The sequence below is a fragment of the Propithecus coquereli genome, unplaced genomic scaffold (assembly GCF_000956105.1).
Source record: "Propithecus coquereli isolate 6110/MARCELLA unplaced genomic scaffold, Pcoq_1.0 Scaffold591, whole genome shotgun sequence".
NCBI classification, from domain to species: domain Eukaryota; kingdom Metazoa; phylum Chordata; class Mammalia; order Primates; family Indriidae; genus Propithecus; species Propithecus coquereli.
In genome coordinates this window covers 699,766-726,658 of record NW_012151852.1, presented here as the reverse complement: position 1 = coordinate 726,658, position 26,893 = coordinate 699,766, and the positions used below count along the sequence as shown (strand labels likewise).

General features: G+C 53.3%; 1 protein-coding gene across 1 annotated transcript in view; it reads right to left on the bottom strand.

The window, feature by feature from the left end:
• SMOC2 (SPARC related modular calcium binding 2) overlaps positions 1 to 26,565 on the bottom strand; it is a 131,566-nt gene extending 105,001 nt beyond the window's left edge. The window contains exons 1-4 of the mRNA XM_012658961.1: positions 26,559 to 26,565; positions 22,127 to 22,345; positions 11,621 to 11,727; positions 10,420 to 10,519 (exon numbers count right to left, since the gene is read on the bottom strand). Of these exons, the coding sequence (XP_012514415.1) occupies positions 10,420 to 10,519; positions 11,621 to 11,727; positions 22,127 to 22,345; positions 26,559 to 26,565 (433 nt within the window). The remainder of the gene's footprint in view (positions 1 to 10,419; positions 10,520 to 11,620; positions 11,728 to 22,126; positions 22,346 to 26,558) is intronic.
• Between the last annotated feature and the right edge of the window lie 328 nt (positions 26,566 to 26,893).

The window sequence follows — 26,893 nt, the reverse complement described above, 5'->3', positions numbered from 1 at the left end:
CCCACTGCCCGGCCCCCACGCCGGGGCGCCCGGCCCTGCCCAGCTGCGGACCCAATGTCACTAGTTAGGGGCGTTCTTCCCTCGTGCACCCACAGTGCCGACGCCTGTGTTCGATATATTGTGCCGTCTTCATTGAGGCAGGACAGAAGTGCTTCTTGGTCCTGGTAGGCCCGATTCAAAGTTAGTTCCAGGTCCACTCTGGACGCCGTGATGTTTCTGGCAGCAGTAGATTGCACAGAGCAGCTTTAATGAACTGCACGTGTTTCATGGGTCTTTAAACGATATACTAGAAACAGCGCTTTACACTAGATAAGAAATGGTTTTCAACACACAGTGACCTTTGTGATAGTAGATCCTTAAGTTTTCTGGCTCAGGGATATATAGAAACCGGGGCAGGAAACAGGGAAACCTTCTACATTTTCTAATCTCACACTGCGTGGACGTGAGAAACGAGAGGGAAAGTCTAGACGTTTCTAGACTTCAGGTGCCATCGACACTCGCAAGTGCAAACCTCACGGTTGGTGAACAACTCCTCACGTACAGGGAGGACGTTACTCACTCTTCTCAGAGTTTCCTACGTTCGTTCTCTGGCGTCACTGTCCACCTGGGACGCGACAGGGATGGGCACGCTCTTGGGGTGCGTCTCCGAATGCCCTGCGCGCCCAGGACGTGGCGAGCGGCAACCTGACACAGCCCTGCATGTGGCAGCCCCCAGCGCCCACCGCCCGAGGGCCTTTTAGTCCCACTGAAACACGCACCTGTGCAGCATCCGCCCTCCCGGCAATTCCAGGATGAAGAAATGCCGCGGGCTTCCTGCAGCGTCCACGGCAGGTGTGGGCAGGAGGGCTGTGAGGCCCGCGTGGGCCAAGCTCCTCCAGGAGGGCGGGGGAGCATACCGCATGTACTGCATGTGCCGCGTGGGCACCCTGCCCTCTGCGCCGACACAGAACCGCATCTCATCACTCTGCGGGGCTCAGACCGCACGTGTTAAAGCTGCAACCACCTGTGCAGGCCTGGAGGGGTGTCGCGAAGACCTGCGGGCAGCCAGCCTTGGCACCGGGGTGCAGCCCTATGTTCTCAGGAGGCTCCAGGAACCCCAGGACCAGCAAGGAGCTAAGGCCACTTGGTCCTGGCCTTAGTGGCAGCAAAGCTCAGAACGTGCTTCATGGCAGTGTCTCAGCCTGGACGCTGGGCTCCCCAGACGGACCTGGTTTTCTGCTAAGGAGCAGACAAGGCCTCTGCCCCTTCAGGGCTGGCAGGCTGAGAGCCAGAACCCAGCACCGGCCAGCGGGGGGCAATCGGTCCTATGTGACCAGGCTCACCTCCACCTCTCCCTGTGGCCCCTCTGAGCCGCCGCCTTCGTTTCTGCTCCAGCAGGGCCCCAGCAGCACCGACGGTTACACCCCCGCTTCAGACAGGGCCCGAGCTCTGCCCTCCTGCCTCCAAACAACCTGGGAGTGTCGCTGGCCCGGTGGCCTTCCAGAGCCTGTCCCTGACCTCAGCTGTGGCCAGAGGGTGGGGCCGAGCTGTCAGATGGTTGCACCCTCCTTGTGGGGGCCCCTGGGGAGCACAGCCTCGGCTCCCACCGTAGCTCTCCACACACCACTGAGGCCAACTGCACGGCCCAGCGGAGTAGTGATTAACGGGAGGCCAACAGCCCATCGTATGTTTTCCTGGACACCCACGATCAAACGGTCGTCAAGACCGAAGCTGCAAGACTTCCCTCCTGCCCCACGCCGGGCGCAGCTTTGCCCTGTGGCCCGTGTGGAGAGACACTCAGGGTCACCCCGACTTCTCACCCCCACAGCTACCGTCAGACGCCGCGGGGCTTGGAAAAATCCCGTGTCTATCTCGGGCGGCGGTGGGCAGTGCTGTGCTCACAGCGGGATGTCCCAGACAGGCAACGTGTCCCTCACCCAGGGCCAGCGAGAGGCGCTGGCAGACACAGGATCTCCACGATGGGCCTGTGGCCTTCCAGGACCATGCTGCGTGTTGGGATGGGGTGTGCACGGCTGCCTCCCAGGGGGGCCTTTGCCTCAACCGGGGCTCTCTGAGTGGGTCCTGGGCCCAGGAGCACAAGTGCCACCTGGACACTCGCCGCAAAGGCCCAGCCTCAGCCCCAGCCCTGCTAGGGCAGATCCGGGCGTGGACCGGCAGTGACCCTGCTGCAGCCCGAGAGCGGAGAACCGGAGTCTGGACACAGCTCGGCCCCTGCGCTTCCTGAGGTCACCCTCCCTCCACAGCCACTACTGCCGTGGCGTCGGCTCTGCTCTGTCCCTGTGTGCGTCACCCCCCTGTGGACCCCACTGCTGCTCCGCACTTCCGTGGGTGGAGAGGCCACACCCCAGGGACGCTCCCTCAGTGAACCCTCGTGCCACCTGCGGGCGTCGGCGTGGTTGCGGCACCGGTCTAGACTCCGCGGGGCTCCTGCTTCTCCAGGGAGCTGGCTTTGCGCAGCTGGGGCTCCTGGTCGGACGTGCGTCAGACAGCAGGAGTGCTCTGAACTTACTCACTTCTGAGCTGAGACCCCGATTATGCCAAATCTGAGCACTGACTTCTCTAAAATCATAAAAGAAAAAATTGTGTAAATCACAAATCATTCTTTACAAAAGTCGAGGGACTGTTTCTGGGTTCACTTTCCGTGAGTGTGAGTTTTAATGTTTTTGCTTTATGCACTTCTGTTTGCCGCTGCGATGTCTGTTTTATACTCAACGGCGGGAAACACGTGAGCACAGCCGTGTCACCCTCGCAAAGGGCCACTCGCATTTCAATGATGTCATAGATCTTCCCAACATTTAACTACGATAGCTGCACGTAGGGAAAAAAGTGCTGGTAAAAAATGTAGTATTTGTTCCCAAAATAATACGAATGAAAAGTAAGATGCTTGTTTTTATAGGAATGAAATATCTCTGGAAGGACACGCCCATCATTCTTTAAATGCAGCCTTATAAACGGGGGCCATTTACTTTCAAAAGACCCCTAGATGTCTTTCAGAACATTGTGCCGAACATTAGAAAACACGAGAGAAAAGCCGTCTGCGGGCGGGTTTGGCGAACGACAGTTTATGGGACACTGCACTAAACTAACGTAAGGGTCCATCGCGGATTAGCCGCTAAATTGAAAGTGCAATAAAGTACAATAAAAGCACAGAGTATAGTAAAAAGGCAAGTATTAGACTCCAGAAAGTATTTTCCCTGAAAAGCAATGAAATTAATAAATATTTTTCTAGAATAGTAAAATAGTAACACCCAAATACTGGCCATCGATCGGATAGTCAAATAATTCAAAGCTCAGTCAAAATTTAAAAAGGAAAGTGAAGGAGGCGGGGCTGGGCTCAGTTGCCCCCAGGGATGCCCCGCCTCCGGGGCTCGGGGGTCGGCCCCTGGTCCTGTGAGTGGAGCAGGGTCCTGTGACCAGTTCTCGAAGGCTGCTGAGTGTCCTGTCTAGATAATAACCACATCCTGTGGTCGTTTTCTTTAACATTTTGCTTTTTTAAAAATTCAGTGTCAATTAAACACCTTAAGAAACTTCCGCAATCTGGAACTTTAATGGGAAATTTTACAGATCCTGCCTCGGCTGTGTCCGGTTACTATTTTATCTCATCATGGACATAAAATAAATTTTCTCAGTACCAAAAACAGTGTGATAAATTTACATGCTATTGGGTGAAAACAATTCATTTTTTCTCCTAAAACTGTCATGAGTTTTTTAAATAGATGAAATTCAGGTTTGTATTTTTCCTGAAGCTAGTACTGGAGGTCGATTGCCAAGGTCACCGTCTCCCGCTGTTTTCGCGCTCCCCGGAAAGGGGCGGTGCCTTTCAGTGCATCTGCTACGGCTTGTGAAGGTTGTTTCTTTCTACTATGTATTGAAATATTTTATTTTAACAACTGCCATCTTTCAAGAAGAGACTACTCAGTCTACAGAAAAAGCCATTTTGAGGAAGAAACAAACAGATAAACAAAACCAACTTCCCTCTGATGCATAACCTTTACGATTCAAGCAAAGCAACTCCAAATACACATTTCGATAATTTTTACAAAGAAATACTTCAGAGACATTAGGAACCAAGCACAGCTGCCAGTTGACTTGAATATTTGGGAAGTTAATTATTCTCTTTCAAGTTCCTCAGCAATGTAGGTCCTTTACACAGGGCCAGGAAAATTCATGGGAAAAATGAAAAATCCAATTAGCTTCTACTTATAAAGGGAAATTTTTCAGAAATCATTTAGGATACTTCTAAATCATGGAATTCCGTCATTTCAGCTGGAGGCCAAAACTTTAGGCCTTGTAGGGACATTCGGGAATCATAGCTACATTAATATAAATAATGCATTGAGAGATTATTCAATCTAATTCTAGATCCTCCATCATTACAGTGGGGCCTTCCCAGAACCGGGATTTAGAATCTCTGGTGTAAGTGATCACAGCGTATGTGAGCAGAGATTCACCTTCAGGCCACGTGAGCAGATTCCGGGAAAAGACCACGAACCTGCTCATTCCTGTCACACGTCTGCAAAGACTTTCAGACCAAATTGTAAGTTTTGATGTTGTAAAGCTTTTCAGGAGACAAACAGGGACAAATAGAAGATTCCTTTCCCGCACTGCGACAAAGGGTGACTTACACATTTGCATGGCCAGGTCGGTCCCAACAGGACAGTCTCCGCTCTGCGGGAACGTCCGCCTGCGGCTGTGGCGCTCAGTGCCTGTCCTTGGCGGGGGACAGGGGAGGGTTGGGGGCCCCAGGATGGCACCGGCCACTGCACTGGTGCTATTTCTGTGCCTCGTCTGTGACTCGAAATCCGTAGCTTACGTCAAACCCGTAACTCCCGCTGAGCTACGTATGAAGACTTTGGATATTGGAATATTGAACGTTTTTGCATGTGGGGCCGTCTGACTAGATCTCCCACCGCTTTGCACTCAAGCTGGGAACGAGCTCTCGGCCAGGGTGCAGAGTTGCAGAAGGGAGATGAGACTAAACATCTGAAGCTATTCCCAAACGGTGGAGAGTAGGCCAGCTTCAGAGATCCTCCCTTGGATAAAAGGACTTGTTCTTAAGCTCTACTCCTGCCCCCAGCAATGTTAGTCTCCAAATCTTTGGGGAAAATAAAGGAGGAAAGAAACAAAAAGAATTTCCCTGCGGAATACACCTGAACCAACTCTCTCGTGGGAGACGCGTGGAGCCCGGCTCCCACCTCCCGTGTCAAGGACGCACGGGGAGCGCAGCCCACACCCTGCCGCCCGACACTGCTGCCTTGCACACCTCTGGGCGAGGGAAGGCTGCCTGAGCACAAAGCCATGTGTAGACCCAGCAGGTCTACATCAGCAGGGCTCTGCCTAAATCTCCAAGCCATGAGCAAGAAACACCCGCCCTCGGCAGGGCGAGGCACAAAGTGTATTTGGATATAGCTCGAACAGAAGCTCTGAGGGGCTAAATGCTTCTGAAGGCTCCGTGTGGTTTGCCATTGACCTCATCCCTCCCCCAGAGGACTCCCCAAAATGCCTGTGCCCACCTGGCTCTTCTTCTCCTGCACCTGACTCGGGAGCAAAGGGAAGGAGGCAGAGAATGAGGGTGGGGACCAGCCCCTGCTGCCCCTCCTGCCGGCTTATCCTTAGCTTTCAGGAACCGTCTCTCCCACGATGCCGCTCGGGTATCCCTGGGCAGGGCGAGCCCTCCCGCCCCACCCCTGTGGCGCCTGCTCGTGCCAGAACCCTCTGCAGACGCGGCTGCTTGCCCGAAAACACCCAGTGAGTGCGGCTGACGCGTAACCTTGTCACTTAACAATGAATGGGGAGCGGTCCTTGGGAGGGAAGGTGAGGTGTGGGCACGCTGCATGAGCACCAGACATCAGGACCTCAGCACGACCGTCGCTAGAGCAGGAGACGGCTTTCTTAGGAACCTCGCGGTCGCTACATAACTCAACGTCATCAGAAAGCAGGTGTCGACGAGGTTAAAGGGACGATTTGACATCCCCAAACTTCCCGTTCTACTTAAAATCTCTGTCCCTCATGCCTCGATCTCCACTCTGAGACCACAGGTTGCGTGGCTGGGAAGAAAGGGGGGGCGCGTCCCTCGCTAGCTGCGAGACCTGTGCCGCCTGCGCATTAGCGCCAGGTTGACAGCCGTCCAAGAAGCAGGTTGTCTTGATCAGAGCCTGTGGACGTCGACGGTCTTTCAGACTCACCGAGGGTTTAACGTGGCTCGGAGGGGCCAGGCCGGCTTGTCGGGCTGCCCAGACACTCAGCATTCGGGACCTGGGCAGAGGTGCCGCCTCATCATAGAACCTCAGAGGTGGGAGGTGCAATTGGAAGGCCATATTCAAACTCATTTTTTCTTATAAATAAGGAATTCAAGGCCCAGCGAATTTAGAAATTATGGTATTCAGGGAGGAGGAAATGTGGGTTATGCAAACAAAGACACAGATTTAGGTCCTAGCTCTGCAGCTAGGACAGCCTTGGGACAGCCGTCCTACCTCTGTGACAGCAGGCACAGCACCGCGGACCAGGCTGCCCTTAGGTGCCAGACTCAGGGGCCCCCGGACCCCGGAGCTGTGATCACAGCGGGTGTTCAGGACACTGACAGAGCCCGCTCTCCCCACCACTCCCGAGCACCCTCGTACACATGAGTTCTGGCGTCTCCGCCGTGCCCTCCCTCCCACCTTCCCCGCGGCGCGGGGTGCGCTGTCCTCACCTCCTGCTGTCAGTCCTGAGCGCTTGCCCGGTTCCCCTCTAAGAATCCCCAGGAAAGGACGCCAGAAACATGTGTGTCTTTAGAGGGAACTCGGGCCAGGGTGTTACCTCTTCCAGTGGCATTTGCATGCTTGAACATTTTTAATTTCTGAAATATTTACACCCACACATAAAAGTTCACAAAACATAGATGTACCCACCATGGACCTCTATCCATCTGTGACCCCAGTGACCTGTGAGAACAGCACTCAGGGCAGGAAGAGGGTCCCCAGGTCAGCCCCCTTTCCAACCACAGAATTCCCCTCCACTGCCAGCGCCCAACCCCCTGTGTGTGACACGCATCTGTCTGTCCGTGTGGTGTACCCCCCTTGTGTGACACGCACCCCTGTCTGTCCGTGTGGTGTACCCCCCGTGTCTGACACGCACCCCTGTCTGTCCTGTCTGTGTGGTGGACCACTGCAGGACTTGGTCCAGTGCTGGAGCTGAGCTTGGTCTGTTCTGAGCGTGGACAGACTCGTGGTTGGGTGCGTGTCTCTGCATGTGGCCCCTCTCACCGGGGGGATGGCCTCACTGGGGGGGACAGTATCTGCACTTGCATTGTTGTTGATTATTCTACAGCATGAACCCAGTAAGCTGCAACACTTTCCCCAGCCAGACACCAGGTGATATAGGTCTGTCTCCAGGACTCGGTTGTTGCACTAGTGCTGCTGGGGACACTCCCGCGTGTCTCTGCTACGCGGGTCAGTGCGGTCCTCCAGGCTCCATCCTGGAGTGGAGTCGCCGGGCCTGAGTCACCCCCAGGTGGAGTGGCACCCCCATGTGGAGTGGCAGCTGATTTTGCAGGGTGGGGCTGGGGCACACCCCACCAGCGATGTATGGGAGTCTGTCCTCTGTCCTTTCCCAGGAGCCTCAGAGTCAGGTCGTGTCATTCCCGCTGAGCAGGTGGGCGTGGGGGCATTGTAGCGCAGCTTTACTTTGCATCCCTGGTGCCGAGGATGCAAACCGGCTTTTACTAGCTTTGCTGGTCATTACGCTTCCTTCTTTATAAAATGCTGCCTGTTTAGGACTTTTGACCATTTTCCTGCAAGATTGGCCCATTATCTCATTTTTATTACTATCGATAGGAATTTAGCTATTTTGCATTGATAGCTTAAAAATACATAATTATGAAATAAAGGAATCTATCCCCTTTGAAAGGTTTTTCTCCAACAGCTGAGAGGCGGCAGGATTTGGGTCAAGGCCTCTCCCCATTGCACGGGAATCTCACCCTCTCACGAATCTCATTTCCCTCCCACGCGGCCCACCCGGGGTGCTCGCCCGTGTTGCTAACAAACACGCAGGTGCACCTTCTGCGTGGCAGTTACTAGCGCTCATTTTCAATCTTGTTTTCAGATTTTATATTTTCGTAGAGTGCACTTACATGGTAAGCGTGGTGTGAACTTGAGGGCCAAAGATACTCGTCGAACACTGAAGTCGACTCAATTTTACTAAACTTGACAAAAGTCGCTCCCATCCTTCACGGAGGGTAGCTATGCATTCTAGCCGTTCTGCACACCAGCTGAGTTTTCAGTGAGCTACTGAGGATGTGCCCAGAGACTGAGCTCCCCGGTGTTTGCGGATAGCAGCTGTGGCCAGCTGGGGCCCACGGGACTAGTCACGATCTCAGGCAAAGTGGTGCCCCATGTCCTGCTTTTCTGCATTATTTGTGAGGGTCGTGTCAACATCTGCAAGGAGTTAAATTACACCGTGAAAAGGCTGTAGGTTCCTCACGACAGCGGAGGAGGATGCACACTCGGCCCTCCCCTGACTCTCCCTTAAATTTCAGACTTCCTCAGTGACTCACCACGGATCCACGAAGTTTCAGAAAGTGTTCCTAGCACTGACACCTGCTCCCCGACGCCCACGTGTGCGCAGAATAAACCACAGACGGCAGCTGCAGATCAGAGAGTTTTCCGTCCCTCTGTGGGAGATGCGGAGCGTATTACCACAGCAACCAGGTGAGCAGGTGCGAGGCGACACCTGCCAAGCCGGCGTCCAGGGTGTAGCCAGGGCCACACCGCGGACTGGAAACTCTGCTGCCTGCAATGCGTTCTTCCCGGGGAGACTGCCGCCCTAAATCAGCACGTTTAATCCGGAACACTCGGCTTCCTACTCAGTAGCATCTTCCACACAATACGTACCAGAGTTTAAGTAAAAGAACAGGACACTCTTTCTTCCCTGATCCACTCCTTGAACCAAAAATCAACATGAGTGGTGAAAAAAAAATGGACCGTTTCTATATAGGGAAATGTTGCCGATACCTGGTTGGAAAAAATAACGCAAGTGAACAGTTCACTGATTCCAGAGACAAAGCAATATTTGGAGACGGCACGAAATTCAACCGATTTTGCACATGGTTTTTTCTAAGAAAGTTCTTTTGGACACTTCTTAATTTTTCAGATGGTATCACTAAAATCACGAAAATAGATATCCACGCTGCTTTCTCCTTCATCACACAAGGCTCAGCTCGGCAGCCCGCTGCACGGAAGGAACGAAACAGCGCGTGAGCGCGTCTTCCAGGGAGAGCGGCAAACGCTGCGGACAACTTCACCATGTCCCTTCTCTTTCTCTCTTCCCCCACGAATTTGTAAAAGAACTATTAGATGTGAATGTTAGCTTAGAAAAATATATTTTCAGCAATTTTTAGGCCCTAGATTATAGAACAGTTTTTTAAAAATAAACATATTTTTAGTTCCACAAGATGCACGCCCCAAGGCGTTTCGGTAATGACCAGTCACTTGAAACATCCGGCTTCATGTTATTGTGAATTGCAAATCCCATCATTCTCACAGAGGCGGTAGACAGCCCTGAGTCTAACCTGTGCCTGGGCTCTGGGATGTTCGTGATGTCTCAATTACGAACAGAATTCCCAGTTATACGATGCCTGCCACTGGAAGAGAAAATGAGTCTAAAGGTAAACTCTAAATGGAAATGTTTCAATATTTTCCATGAAAAACTAGGAACAGTGTTTTGCACTTTAGCTGTGATATTAATATAATGACATGCGTTACCTATCCTCGTCTGTATAATCGAGGAATTTGGATGGATGATCATGAAATTTCTTGACAGACGGTCCACAGTCTGGGTAACTCTCCCCGAGTTAATCAAACTTGGGCTGCAGATTATTTTCAGATGAAAGTGATATGAATCATCTATAGCATTTTCAATAAAATGGTAATGGAACAGAGAACATTTTGTAGATTTTTATCCTGCTAATTTCATTACTTTCAGTACATCAAGCCCTCTTCTGAGTAACAAAACGACACAAATAAACCATTTGGATACTGACCGGTGAAGAATGATCCACTTTTTCTTTGAAAACATACACGTGAAACCAGACATTTTCACTTTTTTGGCCAAAGAAAACAGTTGGTCATTTCCACTGGTGACTTGGGTAATTTTTAAATTTAAGATCCTGAATCTCACTTCCCGCGATTCAGACCTGGGTGTCTCGCTGAGCTGACCTCGTCCCACCTGTGCGCACACGCGCCTTTGCTTTTCTCCGCTCAGAAACAAAAACTCATGTCGCAAACATCTTAGGCCCTGTCCAGTGACCCAAACCCATGGCTGCCGACAATCCACCCAAACTGGATCTCCTTCCGATTACGGATCAGCGCAGGCAAGATGCCGGGAAGACACGGCACACTAATGCCCGTGGACGTTTCCCGCTGGAAGTCAGGTCAGACCTACCCGGGCACCTGGGTGTCTTGTGGGCCACGGCCGTGCCACTGATGGGCCTTCCGTTGGGCGTGACGCACCAGCAGTATCCCGTGTAGCTGTGACACTGGACCTGCGGGAGGGGACAGGGCAGGGTGAGCTCTCCCGGGGTTGGCACACGGAGCACCTTCCAGTCTGAGGCCGACTCTGACCCCCACGGCACCGTCTCAGACAGGAACTGGTGCACCCAGTGCCCCTTATGCCACTTTGCATACGCAGTGGGGCCGAGGGGCTGCCCTAGACCACAGGGTTCCACAGACGAGCTGTCGGAGCTGCTGGCACGTGGTGGGGAGAGTGAAGCATCCAAGGCTTGCAACCTTAGAGGCGGAGCCCAAGCTCTCACCCTACGAATGGGGACACCGAGGCCCAAAGCGGTCAGGAGACTTTGCTCAGCGCCCCCGTCGGTCCCTGGCAGGGCCAGCAGGAGGGGTCTGGAGTCCGGCCACCAGCAGGACGCACCCCACCTCCACCCCAGACACCACCAGCGAGAACCAGACGCTTCCCTGGCGCCGACTGCTCTGCTTAGTCTCTTGTTCTCGCCTGCGCTGTCTTTGAAGGGTCAAATGGCCATTGCAGAGACACAGAGCTCGCATCATTACCTGTCGGCTCACAGGTGTGGTAAATGGCAGATGCGCTTTTGTTTTCCTGCCATGTGTTAGCTGGCACTGTATTTGAGGGATTTTTTTCCTTAATAAAGAATAACAGTATTGACACATCGGAATAAAGAATTGGGTTGTGCTCTCGACAGCGCCGTCGGCCGCGCGTCTGAGCGTGAACTGACTCGGCTCAGCTTCCGCCTGCGAAGCCGGTGGCTCGGACTGAACAGTCGGGGAGCTCACTCCCAGCATAGGTGCCGTGCGACTTCCGGTGAGCCCCTGTCGTTACGGCTAAGCCCACATTAAACTCTCAGCAGCGAGCAGGTCAGCGAGGCCTAATGAGCCTCAGGAGGAAGCTGCCGCGGGGAATTCAGAGCGGGAAGGTGCGCACGGCAGCAGTGGCGGGAGTGCCGGAGCCGGCTGAGGAGGCGGCACGGACGTTTACTTGCACGTCTGTTTACGCCAACGGGCTCGTTATGAACTAGCCTCTAAAATACAGAAGGCGATTTCCCCCAGAACAGCCCTGCTCCTTCCCCGTCCCCCCGGCCCGCACCCTCCTCCCCAGCGCGGCGGGTAACCTGGCTGTAGGTGCCGTCCTCATTGCACTCAGGAATGAACACTTGCTGGAACTCCTTCCGGGCTTGCTCCTGGGTGTACTTCCGTTCGGCCACACACCTGGACATGTCTGCGGGGAAGCGGAGGGCAGAGGTTATGCAACTGTGAGAAGACAGGGCACAGAGTTCCGGAAGATGCATGAGTCACAGACGCGTCGAGAACCTCGAGGCCGGAAGGGGTTTTGCAGGCAACGCAGCCCCCAGCAAGGAGAGCAGGAGCCGCAGGCGGGCAGCCCTGTTCCTACCCTGGAGACGGGCTTGGGAGGGAAGAGCAGATCATTTTCCAAAGGGGATGAGTAGGGAGACTGAGGCTCAGCTGGTCCCTGGGGAGAGGGATGGGCCCTGGCAAGGGAGAAACGCCGTCTGTCCGGCCAGGCATGGGCGGGCTCTGCCGGTCCACAGACACCCGTCTGAGCACGCCAGGATCAAGTCCAGACACAGAGCTGGGGCAGGTCCAGATGCCACTGTTAAAACCAGACCAAACGGAAGGGACTGGGGGAGGGGTTTTGGGACACCTCGCGGGGGCCTTCCACGCACACCTGCGCCAGGGCACCTGCCCACGCTGAGGCCACCTTTGCCAGGAACCCGTGGGGCATCGCCGCTCTCTGTTTCTCAGTTTCCCGGGATCTCAAAGTGGATAGTAAGCTCCTGCCCCTTCCAGTGTCACAGGGAAAGTCTGACGACCAAGCGGATAACAGGTCAGACATCCTCAGAACACCTCCTCCCTCCCCGACTGCTCACAGATCCATGTTAAAATTACTGCAAAGTACAATTTGATATTAACGCTATGCTGCTGCTGCTACTTAGGCCGACATCCCCGGGGACTCAATAAACTGGTAAAGATGGAAAAGTCTAGAGACGTACAAGCACGTCTGCTCTCACTCTGGAAAACGCTGCTCAGGAAGTAGAGACAAGGAGACCAGCAGTGCGAGATCCACGGTTTTCCTGGAATCGCACAACCAGGACCGACACAGCATCTGAGGCCCACGGAGCCTGTCGCCGATGCTCCTGTCAGACTCCGGGCATGAGCTGTGAGCCCCGGGTCAGTGAGTGCCCTCCGCCCGGGCCCTCCTGGGCTTCCCACCGCCCGGGAAGAAAGTCGGCGACGTTTGTCGACGCCAGGAGCACCGCCGCGAGCACGGGCTTTACTGCTTTGGATCATTGTGCGGTGTCGTTCCCTTGAATTCTAAAACTTGAGAAGAACGGCCTTCCCAGTTTTTCCAGTGTTTCCAGACTTACATTACGAGCACCTCGGTCTTGAGAGCTCACAGTCCCCCTTGACTCCGGAAGGCACTTCCGCAATCTCCAGACGGTGACTTTCCGAGTCCCTGGTGGTTACAAGCCGCTGCTAGGACAGAACGCCGAGCTGGGCAGCGCTCACGGGCGCCGGCGGCTCTGTGGTGGCTCCAACGGCCACAGTGTGCTGAGCGTGGGCTCCGCGCTGAACGTCCTTTGAGGCATTCGCACGAGTTATCCTGGGCGTTTGCAGAACCTCCGGGCGGCACGCGGCGCGGGGCCCGAGGGGCCTGTGCATCCGGATCGCGCTCCTTCATCCCGGCTCTGTGCCCTCTGTCTCGGCTGCATTTCGGCCCGGCTGGCCGGCACTCAGCGGCGTGTGGTTTCAATGCAGCCTGTGTTTCAGCTGAGGGGAAACGCTGCCTCGCTGGACTTCTGTTTTGTTTTTTTTCCCTTAGTCCAACCCGTGGTCTGACTGTCTAAAAGGAGAAGTGATACGGGTTCCAGCTTGCAAGGGTTCAGGGCAGGGGCGGAGCTATAAATTTTTTCTAATATTTGAGCTACCACGGATCGTGCCAGAAAAGCGTACGTTTTTCCAAACAACATGTGGGCTTTGTTCCCCGCTCGGGCTTTTTTAAAGACCTCACATTTGCCGCTGATCAGATAGTTCTCAAACACGCAGCCCTTGGTTTAACAGAATATTAAATTCCAAGTACACGTCTAGCCTACTGCAGACAACTTAGTCTTAGGAGACAGTCAGGACTCGGCGGCGTGGAGCGCGGAGCCTGTGTAAGTCTCCCCCAGGCCGGTCTGCGGTCACCTTATTGAACACAAAGGCGAGACAGCGAACCTCCTGTTACGGCTCATTCTACCTATTTGTTATTCCTCACTCCAGATACTTCGTGTTAAATCAGGTACAAGAGCTTTACTACTAGAAGTCTGAGCAGTGGCCACCCGGATCCAGCCCGTCGAGCGGCGGAAGACCACCGGGAATTCGCAGCATGACAGGGACCCCTCCTCTGTGCTCACTGCCACGGCAAACCATTGTGTGCTGTGTGCACGCTGAGTCTCGATTAGACGTCCTCTTTATAAAAATCAGAATATTTCACACACCCTCGAATTGTGTTATTTCCAACTTCCTAATTGTTAATCACTTTCGAAAGAATGGAACAGAAAGGTTCAACATCTGCCGCTTGAAACTTCACTTACAGGAGATAAATTTCTTCCCTCGCTGTGTTTTTACTCCGTGTGATGCTTGTGGTTAAGTTAAAACTGAGCAGGTCCCTAATGGTTCAGGGGTCTTTTGAGATTTTTCTTTGGACACTTTACTGCGAACTGTTTGGATGTTAAATCCTCAAAATATAAGCAAAGTATTTTTTATCATGGTACAGCCATGTGTAACACAATTTATCATTCTAACCATTTTAAAGTGAACAATTTAATACCTTCTCAAAGTTGTGCAACCTTCACCTCTGTGTAGTTCCAGACGTTTCCATCACCCCAAAAGGAAACCCGGTGCCCACTAAGCAGTCACGCCCCATTTCCATCCCGTCCCACCCCCAGAACTTTCACTCTACGCCCTGTCTCTGTGGATCTGCCTGTCCTGGACGCTCCACGGAAATGGAATCCTACAGTCTGTGGCCTTTCGTGCCTGACCCGTCCACTCGCGCGATGTCCTCGAGGCTCAGCTACGCCATGGCATGGATCAGAGCGCCGTTCCTTTCTGCGGCCAAATTATATTCCCGTGGACGGATAGACCACAGCTTGTCCATTCACCTGTTGGTGGACACTGGGTTTTCCATCTTTTGGCCACTGTGAGTAATGCTGTTTTGAACATTCGCATCTTTTTGTTGGAACACCTGTTTTCAAGTCTTTGGGGTAAATACGCAGGAGCAGAATTCACGGGGCACACGGCGGTTCTGTGTTTAACTTACGGAGGAAGCACCAGACTGTTTTCCACTGTGACTGAACCATTTTACATTCCAGTCAACAGCAGAAAAGTATTGCAATTCTCTGGCCAATATTTATTTTGTTTTTTTTTTTAAATTGTGACAGCCATCTCAGTGGGTATGAAGTGGTGTCATGATATTCTGGATCATAGTACTTTTCTACTTGATCACTTTCTATTGATCTTGAGTACCTTCTATTGATCTCATGGGAAAATCTATCTTAACTGAAAACTTTAATAGTAATATTTTAATTAAATAAAACTATTAATTTAATTTCCTTCTAATTGAAGAATCTAATCGCTTTTTACCAAACCAAAGAAAACTATCTGATGTAAATTTGGTTAAATATTTTTGCTCTTACCTGAAAGAGCCAGGACTTCACCAATAAAGAATTCATCCCTGTGCTCAGCAGGCATCAATAACAACAGGTTTTTAACAGAAAATATTCACAAATTTTGGGTTAATGAGTTTTATAAGCAATTTATTTCTACCAGGTTGTTGAGTTTCCCCTCTCAATTGCAAAGTAAAATAGGGATGCAAGTTGTTTGTGTATCCAGATAAGTTAGTCACGGAAACGATCAAAACGTGACGCTCTCTGCACACCGGAAATAAACAGCAGCGTTTTATAATGGTTATGTCTATGGTTTTCTTTTAAACAGGAAGCAAATAATCCCTACTTTGCTAAAATCTCTCAAAACAGGATTAAGCAGAATCAGAAGAGAACTTTGCTGCATATTTTACACAGAAGGACTTTGGAAAGCCACGATTAAAAGGAACAGGTAAAAGGAAGCTTTGAGGTTGCCTGTTCAAAACAAGGTCATGAAACGGTCATGTTCACAGGTGACCCTGAACTCGACTGACCTCAGCCCAGAGAGCTCCTTTTTCAGGATCCTGTCTATGCCAGGACAGGGTGACACAAACACACTAAGCCAGACAAAAGTGAATCGAGACTTCTTTGAACTCTGCCTGTTGGTCTTCTACGATGTTTGGTTTACACCAGAGATAATGTGTCGAGCCTTTGACGCCGTTCAACAAGCTTCCCACTGCGGTAGGGAGAAACCTTCGGGAGAAGCGTAATTCCAGGGTCCCACTCACAAAGCACAGAACGAGGGGCCGGCCTGGGTGCTCCGCCAGCCAGCAGGTGTTCGGACTCCAGATCTGGCACGGCCACTGGTGACGGGCTCGGGTGTACACTCTCTGAGGTCGAGGGCAGTTTCCACTGCCGTCTCCTGGTGACCTGGTGCAGGGCCGGCGCGGGCACAGCTGGGGTGAGAACGCTATGGGCCAAGTGCACAGATGGCACCCAAGCCAAGGAAGCACGCCCGCCGCGCAGTGCCGTGGGGATGGCCGCCCTCTGAGTGGCATGGCTTTCCTTTCTATAGACAGCAAATGAAGGAAGATGCTGCGTTTTAAAAGCTGTCACATCTTACCCGGCCCTGATGTTCAAGGCCAGACTCGGAGAAGAGCTGGGAGCTCCGTGCTGCCGTGCCCTGCAGCATGATGGGCCATCCTGCCCCGGCCGGTGCGCGTGGAGAGGAGCCCGCAGGGTCCAGGCAAGGTGCCTGCTACTGCCCCACAGCAACAGACTGGCACATCTACCAACACCTCCTGACCCTAACGAAAAAGGCATTATCTCAGGCAAGGGGAGGGCAGGAATGACATTTTCTTTTTAAATAAGCGCTCTCATTGTAAATGAACAAAAGCAGCAACGACCTTGTACTAGGAAAGCCCTAGGTGTGTAATGGGGTTGCCGAATTGTAAAGGAAAAGTTAAGGCAAACGGCAAACCATTGCAAGAACATATTACGGTATTCAGACAATCTCAATATTTTCGTAAGAAACAACTGGTCATGACCGTCTCTGTGATAACAACTGTGATTGTCAACACATCAAAATATTAGTAGATGACTATGCAGGTGGCCACCAAATTCTCTGCTCTACCTTTGGCTACAGCCTTGCAGAGGGCGGAGGCCTCACGGGCTGTGCTGTGCGGCGCCTGCTCCCGGAGGAGCCGCTGCTTTGAGCTCAGCGGTTGCTAGAGCAAACGGAGAAAGATCCTCGTTAGCAACATGCCAGGAATATTCTGTCGTGTTTCTGATCAAGGCCTGAACATGAGAGCGAGGGTGTGCAGTTTCACCTAACACGAGCCCCCCTCAGGCCCGGGCGAGGAGGGCGGAGGTCGTCGGCCAGAGGCCGCGCGCCAGTTCCCACTGTACGCACACTCCTGGCGTATTCTTTCATACGATTGTGACAGGGACACCGGAGCAGGTTCTGGGATGGCCACACGTACTGGACGGGAGGACAGACGGCCTCCAGGCCTCGTGTGGAGCCACCAGGACCCCTCACTGGTTTCGGGTGTGACGAGCCCTCACGATGGCCACGCGGGCTGTGGTCGCCTCCTTCCACTGAATTCTCAGTGCGCCCTGGCCTGGGTAGCGTGGGGTGTCCCTGCTGACGCCCTCACACGGCCAGCCCAGGCCCAGGCCGGGAGGAGCAAGGCTGCACCCAATCCTGGCACCCAGGCCGGAGCCCTGCTGCTCTTCCCCGAGTCGCGCCTGCCACGGCTGCTCCAAACTGGACGTCCGGAAGCACGCTGCAGGTGGCTTGCCCAGGACGCCCAGGACGTGGGACCCCAGACGCCTGTGGCACTGCTGCCCACAAGCACAGAGCCATCACCGCCGCACCGCAAGGGCTGCAGACGATGCTCGAGGGGCAGCCACGGACAGGGCGTCGGGCCCAGGTCCCAGCATGCAGCCGGCTGTGGGGGATGATCTGGAGGGAACGGGCTTTCCCGGGGGGTCCTGCAGTGGGGCACCCTGTCTTGGCAGACCCAGTGTGGGCAAAAGGCCCCAGCACCAACTGCAGGGTTTCTGCAAGGAAAACACCGCGTGGCCAGTGCGGGCTCCACGCTTCGCTCCGGGGTCACTGGGGAAAGAATGGATGTTCTAAGACCTCATCGGAGCAGCACGGTCAGCAACGGCCTGCGGATGCACACGTGAGCCGTGGCTCTGACGTGACAGGGACCTGCTGCTCAGGGGCCTGCTCTCTGCACGACGCCGCGGGGACCAGGCCGCGCCTCAGGCTTCCCAGGGCCGGTGCCGGCGGTGAGTGAGGCTCCCACACGGATCGGTTCCGCAAGAAGCCCTGGGTCTTGCAAGTCTCCAAGGAAGATGTTTTGTCAGATATTTGTTATAGTTTTGTTTCCAGAGACCTCAAAATCATTCCAAGGTCTCTTGGCATTTTTTTGGCTTTTTTATTTAATGCCAGAGATTTTGTTAAAAAGAAAGCCCTGATCAGCTTAGATCACGAGAAAAATATTAATGTGTTTGCTGAGTTCTGAAAACACAAATTCCACAAATTTCTGTGAAAATACAAGAAAAATCCACCAGTATAAACCACTGCAATTCTATTTGAGGTCAATGGTTAGATAATAACATAAAATGCATGAGGCATTTAAATCCAATTTAATTAAAACGTGGACTAAAATATTTTAATTGTTGTTTCTAAACTAGCACATCCAAGAGACAGGCCTATAGAAGTATCACCCTCCAAAAATGTGAAAATGCCCTCAGAATGCCGAAGACAGCGGGAGCGTCGCTTTTGCCAGGGCGGCGCCGTGTGGCTCCAGCCGGTCCACACCGGGAATCCCTTAGGGACGCCGCGTGGTTATCTGTGTGGCTGGAGCGGATCTGAGGGGATGGCCCTCTGCCCTCTCCAGCACCTTCAGGGAGGAAAGTTCTCTGTCTGGGCTTTGTCGTGGAACTTGCAGTATCTATGCTCGGAGGGAAGGGGGGAAACAGCGGCACAGGCTGCGCCGTGGCAGCCACGGCTCGTGTCTGGCCACGTCAGCGCTGGGCTCGGCGACGCCTCCCCCCATTCGTGAGTGGCCACGGTTGCTTTGGACACACCGGTGGGTGAGCCCCCGCCAGCGACCCGGCCCCGGGAAGGAGCCTGCCCCCCAGTAAGGCCCCGAGCCGCGGTGATCCCGGCTCCCTGGAGCCCCTCTGTGAGGGCCGCCCCCCGGGAACAGACCCGGCCCACCCAGCTGGACGCAGAGCCTCTCGGAGCCGCCCGCCGGCCACAGCTGGAACCGCGATGCGCCACGCGTGGTCACGCGATAACCACGGCGCGTGGATGGCCGTCTCTCCTGATCCTGCCGTTAGGGTTTGCTGCCGTGGCACCCGCAGGGCCAAATGAACACGACGTTGAGTCTGTGGACCTGGTGGACTCTGCCCCAGTCCTCTCGATTTCAGCCAGACGCACTTCGGTGAGGCGAATTTCATTTCCGCCCCCTTCTCCTGCATCACGTTTTTGTGCCACGGTTTTATCATATAAATCTGGTGAAGCGGACGAGCTTTCCAGCCCAGGGAATCGCCAGGGCAGCGCCGCTGCACGCGTGGGGCGCAGACGGAAACAGGCACAAATGGACCAACGCCGACTTCACCTTCCTGTGTTAGGTTCAGATTCGCCCCGTCACCGAGGAGTCCAGCCTCGGCCCTGCCCTGCGTGGCGGGCACGGGAGGCGATGCTTGGGGGAGGCCACGCCGGAGGCTGGGGCAGGGGTCTCCGGGGCCTGGGTCCCACCCGAGAGCCAGCCGTGTCCTTGGCCTCCACTGACCAAACCCCTGGGCCGGCCTCAGAGGCTGCGGCTCTGCCGAGGCCCCACGGCCTGTCCGCAGGACGCCCAACGTGGACGGCGATTCTCTGGGGAGAGCAGGTGCTTGTCCTCAGCCCAGCTCTCGGCACCTCGGTTCTGAGGTTGGGGGTCCATCGCCCAGGCAGGCAAAGCAGCCCCAGGGGGCAGCCTAGTCCCAGGCCACAAGGAGAGTGGCTCTGCCCCTCCCCCTCTGTCCCTCCGTCCTTCTGTCCTGTGTCTGCCTGTCCCTCTGGCCCCTGTCTCTCCATCCCTGTCCCTCTGTAGCATTAATTTCACCTCCACACCTTTATGTCTCATGGTTTTTGATTCAGATAGGATACTATCACTGTAATGTGTTTATTTAAAGGATTAATCAAATACTTTTTGGGTGCCTTTTTTCTTGCAAACTCAATAGCATGTTGGCCTTACTTAGTGAATTAAAGTGACACTTTTCATTTGAAAGTAGCTGATTTCTTCCCTTTGTGTGTCCTTTTTGAAACACTCCAGGGTTTAAGAACAAGACTAATTATGTTCACACCTTTCCATCTCCCCAGGTGAGAGCGGACTGCAGAGTCCCCCATCTCCCCAGGTGAGAGCAGACTGCAGAGTCCCCATCTCCCCAGGTGAGAGCGGACTGCAGAGACCCCATCTCCCCAGGTGAGAGCGGACTGCAGAGTCCCCCATCTCCCCAGGTGAGAGCGGACTGCAGAGTCCCCATCTGCCCAGGTGAGAGCGGACTGCAGAGACCCCCATCTCCCCAGGTGAGAGCGGACTGCAGAGTCCCCATCTCCCCAGGTGAGAGCGGACTGCAGAGTCCCCCATCTCCCCAGGTGAGAGCGGACTGCAGAGTCCCCCATCTCCCCAGGTGAGAGCGGACTGCAGAGACCCCATCTCCCCAGGTGAGAGTAGACTGCAGAGACCCCATCTCCCCAGGTGAGAGCAGACTGCAGAGTCCCCCATCTCCCCAGGTGAGAGTAGACTGCAGAGACCCCATCTCCCCAGGTGAGAGCAGACTGCAGAGACCCCCATCTCCCCAGGTGAGAGTAGAGTGCAGAGTCCCCCATCTCCCCAGGTGAGAGCGGACTGCAGAGACCCCATCTCCCCAGGTGAGAGCAGACTGCAGAGTCCCCCATCTCCCCAGGTGAGAGTGGACTGCAGAGACCCCATCTCCCCAGGTGAGAGTAGACTGCAGAGACCCCATCTCCCCAGGTGAGAGCAGACTGCAGAGACCCCATCTCCCCAGGTGAGAGCGGACTGCAGAGCCCCCCACTCCAGGCCTCCATGATCTGGCTCCACCTACCTCTTCCGGCCCCTCTTTTGGCCCCTCTGACTGGGATCCTGCCCTGGGGTCTTTGTGCCTTTCTTGGCAAGAGGAAGATAACACCATGGAGTGAGGGACATTTTAGAGACACCACCTGACCACAGGGACTCTGAACCCCGCGGCACCCTTCTCTCCTGTGCCCTCAGACATAAAGTAACTCCCCAGGGACTCACTGGGAACCCAGCTGTCTACACTGCGGCTGCTGCCTGGCCTTTCTGCAGCCGTCCACGGCTGAGTGTCCCACGACACTGAGCAAGCCCCGATGATGTGGAGCCATCGGTCGTGGCAGAGCCACACGTGTGTAAGCAGGAGCGAGGGCTCGGCGCCGGGTGCCTGTGGCCACTGCGGCAAACCGGCGCACAGGGAGGGTGGTCGCTGGGCAAAGACCAGGGCTCCAGAGGGAGTTTTAAGTTGTTTGTCTGCTCAGGGCTCTGAATCTGAGCACACAGAGATTTCTTTACAATGTCAGCCGGAGGACTCTCAGGTCGGAAGACCATGGCAAAATTTTGTCTTTGTCGTCTGAAAAAGCGACTCAGGTCTGTGCTCCTGGTTTCACACTGCACCGTGAAAGGAGGCGCAAGTGTGCTCAAAACCCAGCTACGGAGGGGCTGCGACCGTGCACTCCAGTGCCTGCCGGGTGGCCGGGGTTTGCTTTGTTTAAAGGCTTTTTGCAGCTAATAGCCAGACAATGCAGCACAGCGTCTCAGAGGCTTTCTTAGTCTGTGTGGTCTTTTCTTCCAGATAACAGGAGAAAGAAGGTAAATCTCTTTCTGAAAATGACTCTATTTGTGTTTGAGACATCAGCGCATTTTATCGAGTCAAACCCTTCATTAATGTGGGAAGCATTTCAATGTTTTGCTCTAAGCACACCAGTTAATTCTAAATCTGATTCTCCAATTATGAACATTGAAACTGCAAGTGTAAAATCAGCCCCAAAAGAAAAAAAAAATCACTGAAAACTACATAGGTACCACAGTACACACCCCACTCACTAAAAAGAGAATGAGAAAGAGTTGAAAGAAACAGCAGTAAACTTTGGGGAGAATAATGTTAGAAGACTTTGGAACGAAAACTATAAAATGCTTGGGTAGATTTGTGTTGGGATGGCACGAAACATTCTAAGCAAAGAGCATTGAACAGTGAAACAGAAGACTCTGCTCTTGCAATCTGTAGAAATTACTCTTCTTTCTTACATGCTCTGGAAAAAAATTTACAAACATAATCCAAGTTTTCAAATATAAAAATTTACAAATACGAAAATAAAATACGCAGACACGCGTTTTCACGACTGATCTGCGGAGCTTTGAACACACGCCCGGGGCAGCTCACCTTTGCAGTTGCCTCTGTAAGCGATCTCCAGCTGCGGGTCTTTGCACTTGGCGCGTTGAAATTCGCAGCGGGATAGGAAGGTCCTTCCGTCAGACGCACAGAGAGGTTTCTGGGGAGAGCCCGCACAGTCCAAGCTACAGTCTTTGTCTTTATCTTGATCGACTCTCAAAAACTTGGGGGAGAAAAAAGAGAGAAGCCGTACAAATTTAAAGACACGTTCTGGGAGGCATTGGAAAACAGGCTATCTAGGGCCACTCACGGCCAGGGAATGAGACCGCGAGGAATGACGCTACTCAGTTTCCACCACGGCCAGAAACATCACGTGAGCCTCTTTGAAACTCCTAGGCCATCGTCTGTTTCCAAAGCCTCAGTAATTTGGTAATTCTCTAGGTCAACATCTGATGTCTCATACAAGACGACACTCAAAACCACTCATCTCTGGAAGGGGATGCACCCGTATTCTGTTTTGCCTTTAATGCTCTGAGTGGCAATGTTTTTCTTTTAATTTGTAAATTCATTTGCTAAATTTGCTAATTTACTTCAACGTTTATATTGTGTCATCTTTTTGGAAGGTGCAAGTGTCAGGAACGTCCCCTTGGAATCGGGAGGTGACCCTTCCCAACGTAAAGGGCAGTGCAGGATTCTGTCTACATTCTCAGAATCCATCCCTGTGCAGCTGTTGGATTCCTGTTTGCTGAATAAATGTTTGCTGAGTAAACGAGTGGCCCCTGCTGCAGAGGAAGCTTGCTTAGCTCTGTGAAAATGCCCAACCGAAGACAGCACATGGGGCGACTTCGGGCCCAGGGTCCTTGGAAGTGGCTACAGGCAGGAGGACACTCTCCCCGGGAGCCCGTGGGGTGCACGTGTCCCTAAGGGCCGTTTCGCACAGCGCCGACTGCCCCAGGCTTCTGCTCTCGACCCATCAAAGTCAAGGGGAGAAGAAGAGGCCCTGTGGGGAGGGCCACCCTCAGGCACCACGGCCCCCAGGGCCCGTCTGGGTCCGAAGAGCCAGAAGGGCAGGTGTGGCTGACCCCAGGCAAACGTGTTCCTGTGGGAGCTCGGCAGGGGCCACTGCCCGGCTGCCTGGGGAAGGCGGGGCCCAAGAGGCAGGTGGGCAGGTGGGCGGCACCCGGGGTCCGGGGCCTCCACGCCAGACGCTGCTCCAGGACAAAGGCGACAGCCAATTTTCAAACATGTGCAGTTCCACGTGGCGTGCTCTCATTTTCCCTACGAATAGGTTCACCTGCGAAAATGAGCCGTGCTTGATTTAGCTGAGAGTCAAGTGAAAACAGACCCTTTGCCTTTTCAGGGTCTTGCAAAAATATGTGTTTTTACTTAAAGACGGGCAGCGCGAGCACATAAGCACACGTGGTTGCAGTCTACCACCGGGGAGCTTCGATGCACATTTTCACTTCACCCAGAACGCACGCGAGAAAGAGGGAAAACAGTAGGGAGGCTCCGAACACACGACAGGCTCGGGACCAGGCGCGAGTCCCTTGGTTTGGAGCAGCTGCCCCCGTGAATGCTGCCTTCTATTTTGTTAACAAATGAAAAGACAGAATACCTAAATCCTGCTAATTTTTGTGTTTAAGAGGTAATCTATTTGCATTTCCTAAAACTCTAAGTGAGGAAATGCTGAGGACTTAGGTGAGACACTGTAATTACCACTTTCATTTAGAGACGGAGCTAAACTTTTTATTTAAAAAGAGCCTGGCATTCGGGCATTTGGAATGTGGCCACAATTCTGATAACTTAACGGTGTAGCGTTAACAACGGAAGTTTTCTTTCTCAGAAATAAGACAACACACACTTTGTGCACAGGCCTCTCCCCTTTTAACAGCAGTGAAGTTTCAAGAAGACAGTGCTGGGAGAAAGTAAGCTTGTAACTCAGTTGTGTTCATTAATAAACAGAGCCCATTAAAGAAAAGTAAACATTCATTCTCTGAAGACTTTACTATTTGCTAAAAGAACTCCTTTGAGGGTCTTCAAACCAATTCAAGATCAAAGGCGCTTTGCCAAATTTAGAATGCGACCAATTAGACTTTGAGCAACTTTATTTAAAAAAAAAAAAAAACCCTGAGGAACTCAGGTGTTTCCCATTTGCTTTTATTTCCACAAAGCAGCGCTATTTGCACAGGTGCAAGGTGAGGGGTGGAAGGAAGAGTGAGGAGCACAGGAAGTGTCTTTGTGGACGCCAAGCAGCTCACGCGTCGGAAAGTCAGGAGATCAAACAATGGATCAAAGACGTGGCCCGTGTTTTTCTTCAGAAATTCCTGGCTTTAAGCCAGAAGGAAAAGTTTAAAACAAAATCAAACCATTTAAGAAATGGGTTAAAACACTCTTCAATCTTAACATGGATGGATTTTCCCACTGCGATATTGATGAAAAGCTCTTTTTTTCACTGATTATGATATGGGACATCATATGGTGTGAGGCCACATGAAGGAAATTTCAGCTCTGAAATAACAATTCTGTAGCTGTAAGATTTGAAAGAGCAGGCGCTTCTCAAGGTTGGGCCCCAGGCACGTGAAGATAGACAGCTTCCCAGAACGTCTGCTGTCTCCAGGGAGGAGGTGTACACCAAGGAGTAGGATGGAAGGTTAGGGTTGGGGCTGGGGTTAGGGTTGGAGGTGGCAGCCTGGCCTTGGCGAGGGACCAGATCTGGAAGGCGAGAGGGGTTGGTCAAAAGAGTGACCAGGAACACCTGGCAGATGGCTACAAAGTCAGGCCTGTTTTAAAGAGCGGTTTCTCCATTTCAAAGCCTGGACTTCCTCAGGTTTCAGGAAAGAGTGTCACACTCTTTCACTAGAAGAGAGACTCCTAAGTCTACGGCGCCAGTGTGAAAATTATTTTCAGAGCCAGTCGTCCGAAGCTCGAATGTTAAAGTGAAGCACAATTTGCCGCAGGATGTTTTCTCCCAGAGAGACTGCCGTTGCATTCATTCACTTGTTCATGCATTCATTCATTCATTTGACGGAAGTAATTTTGCCACTTTGTATCTTAAAAACACCTTACTTCACGTTTTCATTGTCTTTGCCTCCTTTCGCTCCTATCTTTAATTAAGAATAAAGCCGCATCTTTCCAAGTTAGCTCAAAAGTCAGATCCAGCTTGAAGCGAAGTTATTAAATCATTAAGTGGCTACTTTCTGTAAAGGGCATGTTGTCCAACTGCAGGAAGGTGGAATTCAGAGGGGCCCGTGCCCTAGCGGGGCTTGAACTCTGGGGTGCAGAGAGGACAGCGGGAAACGACCACCATATGGCAGAAGGCGGAGCACAAGTGCCCGCGCAGCCTGGGGTGGGGCATCCCGTCTGACCTGGAGGATCACGACGTCTCCTGAAAGATCATCTGAGAACGAGAACAGACGTGAGACCCAACCCAGGAGACAAATCCACAGATGCGACCAACACAGGTGATGCCGGAGGACAAACTCCTCGCAGAATCTGACCCATTTTTTAGTCCGGTTTCCAATGCCTTCTTATGAACCAGACCAGATCACGACATCCGTAGGCTCCGACCGAAGGCCGGCTCAGTCGGACTCTGCCACCTCTGGTTTGTGCGGGACACTTAGCGGCCATTGCAGCCACTGGCACAACAGTGACATCCTTTGGCTCTAAAGCGATAGACTGAGATTTAATCTTCATTCTGCGTTTTCCACTTCCACAGTCTCTCTGATTGGCTCATGTGCATGGCGGGCGTGACGATGCTCTCCACCCGCCTTTGCGGTAGCTGTGTAATGAAACGATGAGCCTGACAACACGGACAAGGCCGGAGAAGGCGGCCGTGGCGCAGGGAAGGTGCGGGCTCCAGCGCTGGCAGAGCCCTCCTGACGGTCGCCACGGGGGCGTGGACATCGCGGGCATCGTGCCGGGAGGAAGGGTTTGGCGATGCCGGTTTCATAGCGAGTGCTGTGAAATGGGAGGGTCACGGCCCGGGGAAGCGGCTGGAGCAGTGAGACACTCGCAATGGGCCCCGACAGCCCGCCCGCTCTGAGCGCCGGGTGTCTGCCGTGCACCTGCCCACGGCCGAGAATTTGAGTTCTGTGGGACGAGCTCGAGGAGGCGCCCGTTGGGGATCGTTTTCACGGAGAAAATTGGGAGCAAGAAAAGAAAGGGAGTGAGATTAGAGCTTCAGGAAGAGGAAGCAGGTTTCTCAGGGAAGCTTCAGACAGAGGAAGGAAAACCCAGGCGCTGGAGGGCAGCCCCCCAGCACCCGGCACCGGGGACCCCCTCCAGGCGAGCGGGCCAGGCCCCGCGGGCGCCCTCGCACCCCGGAGCGCGGACCCTGCAGCCCCCGACGCCGCCAGGCGGGAGATCCTGCCTCGGAAACGGGACACACAGAGGCCTTTGCTGCTTTCTCCTGGTTCCCCGTGCCGCCTTTCCGTCTGCTCTAGTGGATGGGGAACTTTTACAAGAGCGTTTACAGACTCCTTACCGGCCATGGCCCCTGAGCCAACCGTCCTGCCACCCTTTGGTCCCTGCTCCCCCTCACCTTCGCGGGGATCCCCGGCCCCCGACCGCGGCCAGGGCGGCTCGCCTCTCGTCTCCAAAACGCTCGTCTGCGTTCGTTTCCTACGCGGCCTGCACACCCAGCGCGTCTCGACGACGACAGCAGACGTTTCTGCGACTTGTCTTTAATGTCTGGAGATAACTCTCGGGTTATTAATTGTTCCAGATTTGTGTTTGTTTGAGGTTCGGTAGGCACTTTGTAATTCTAAAATTCTTCTAATGAGATACCGTTATGGACGGTGGTACCTCAAGGCAAGAATT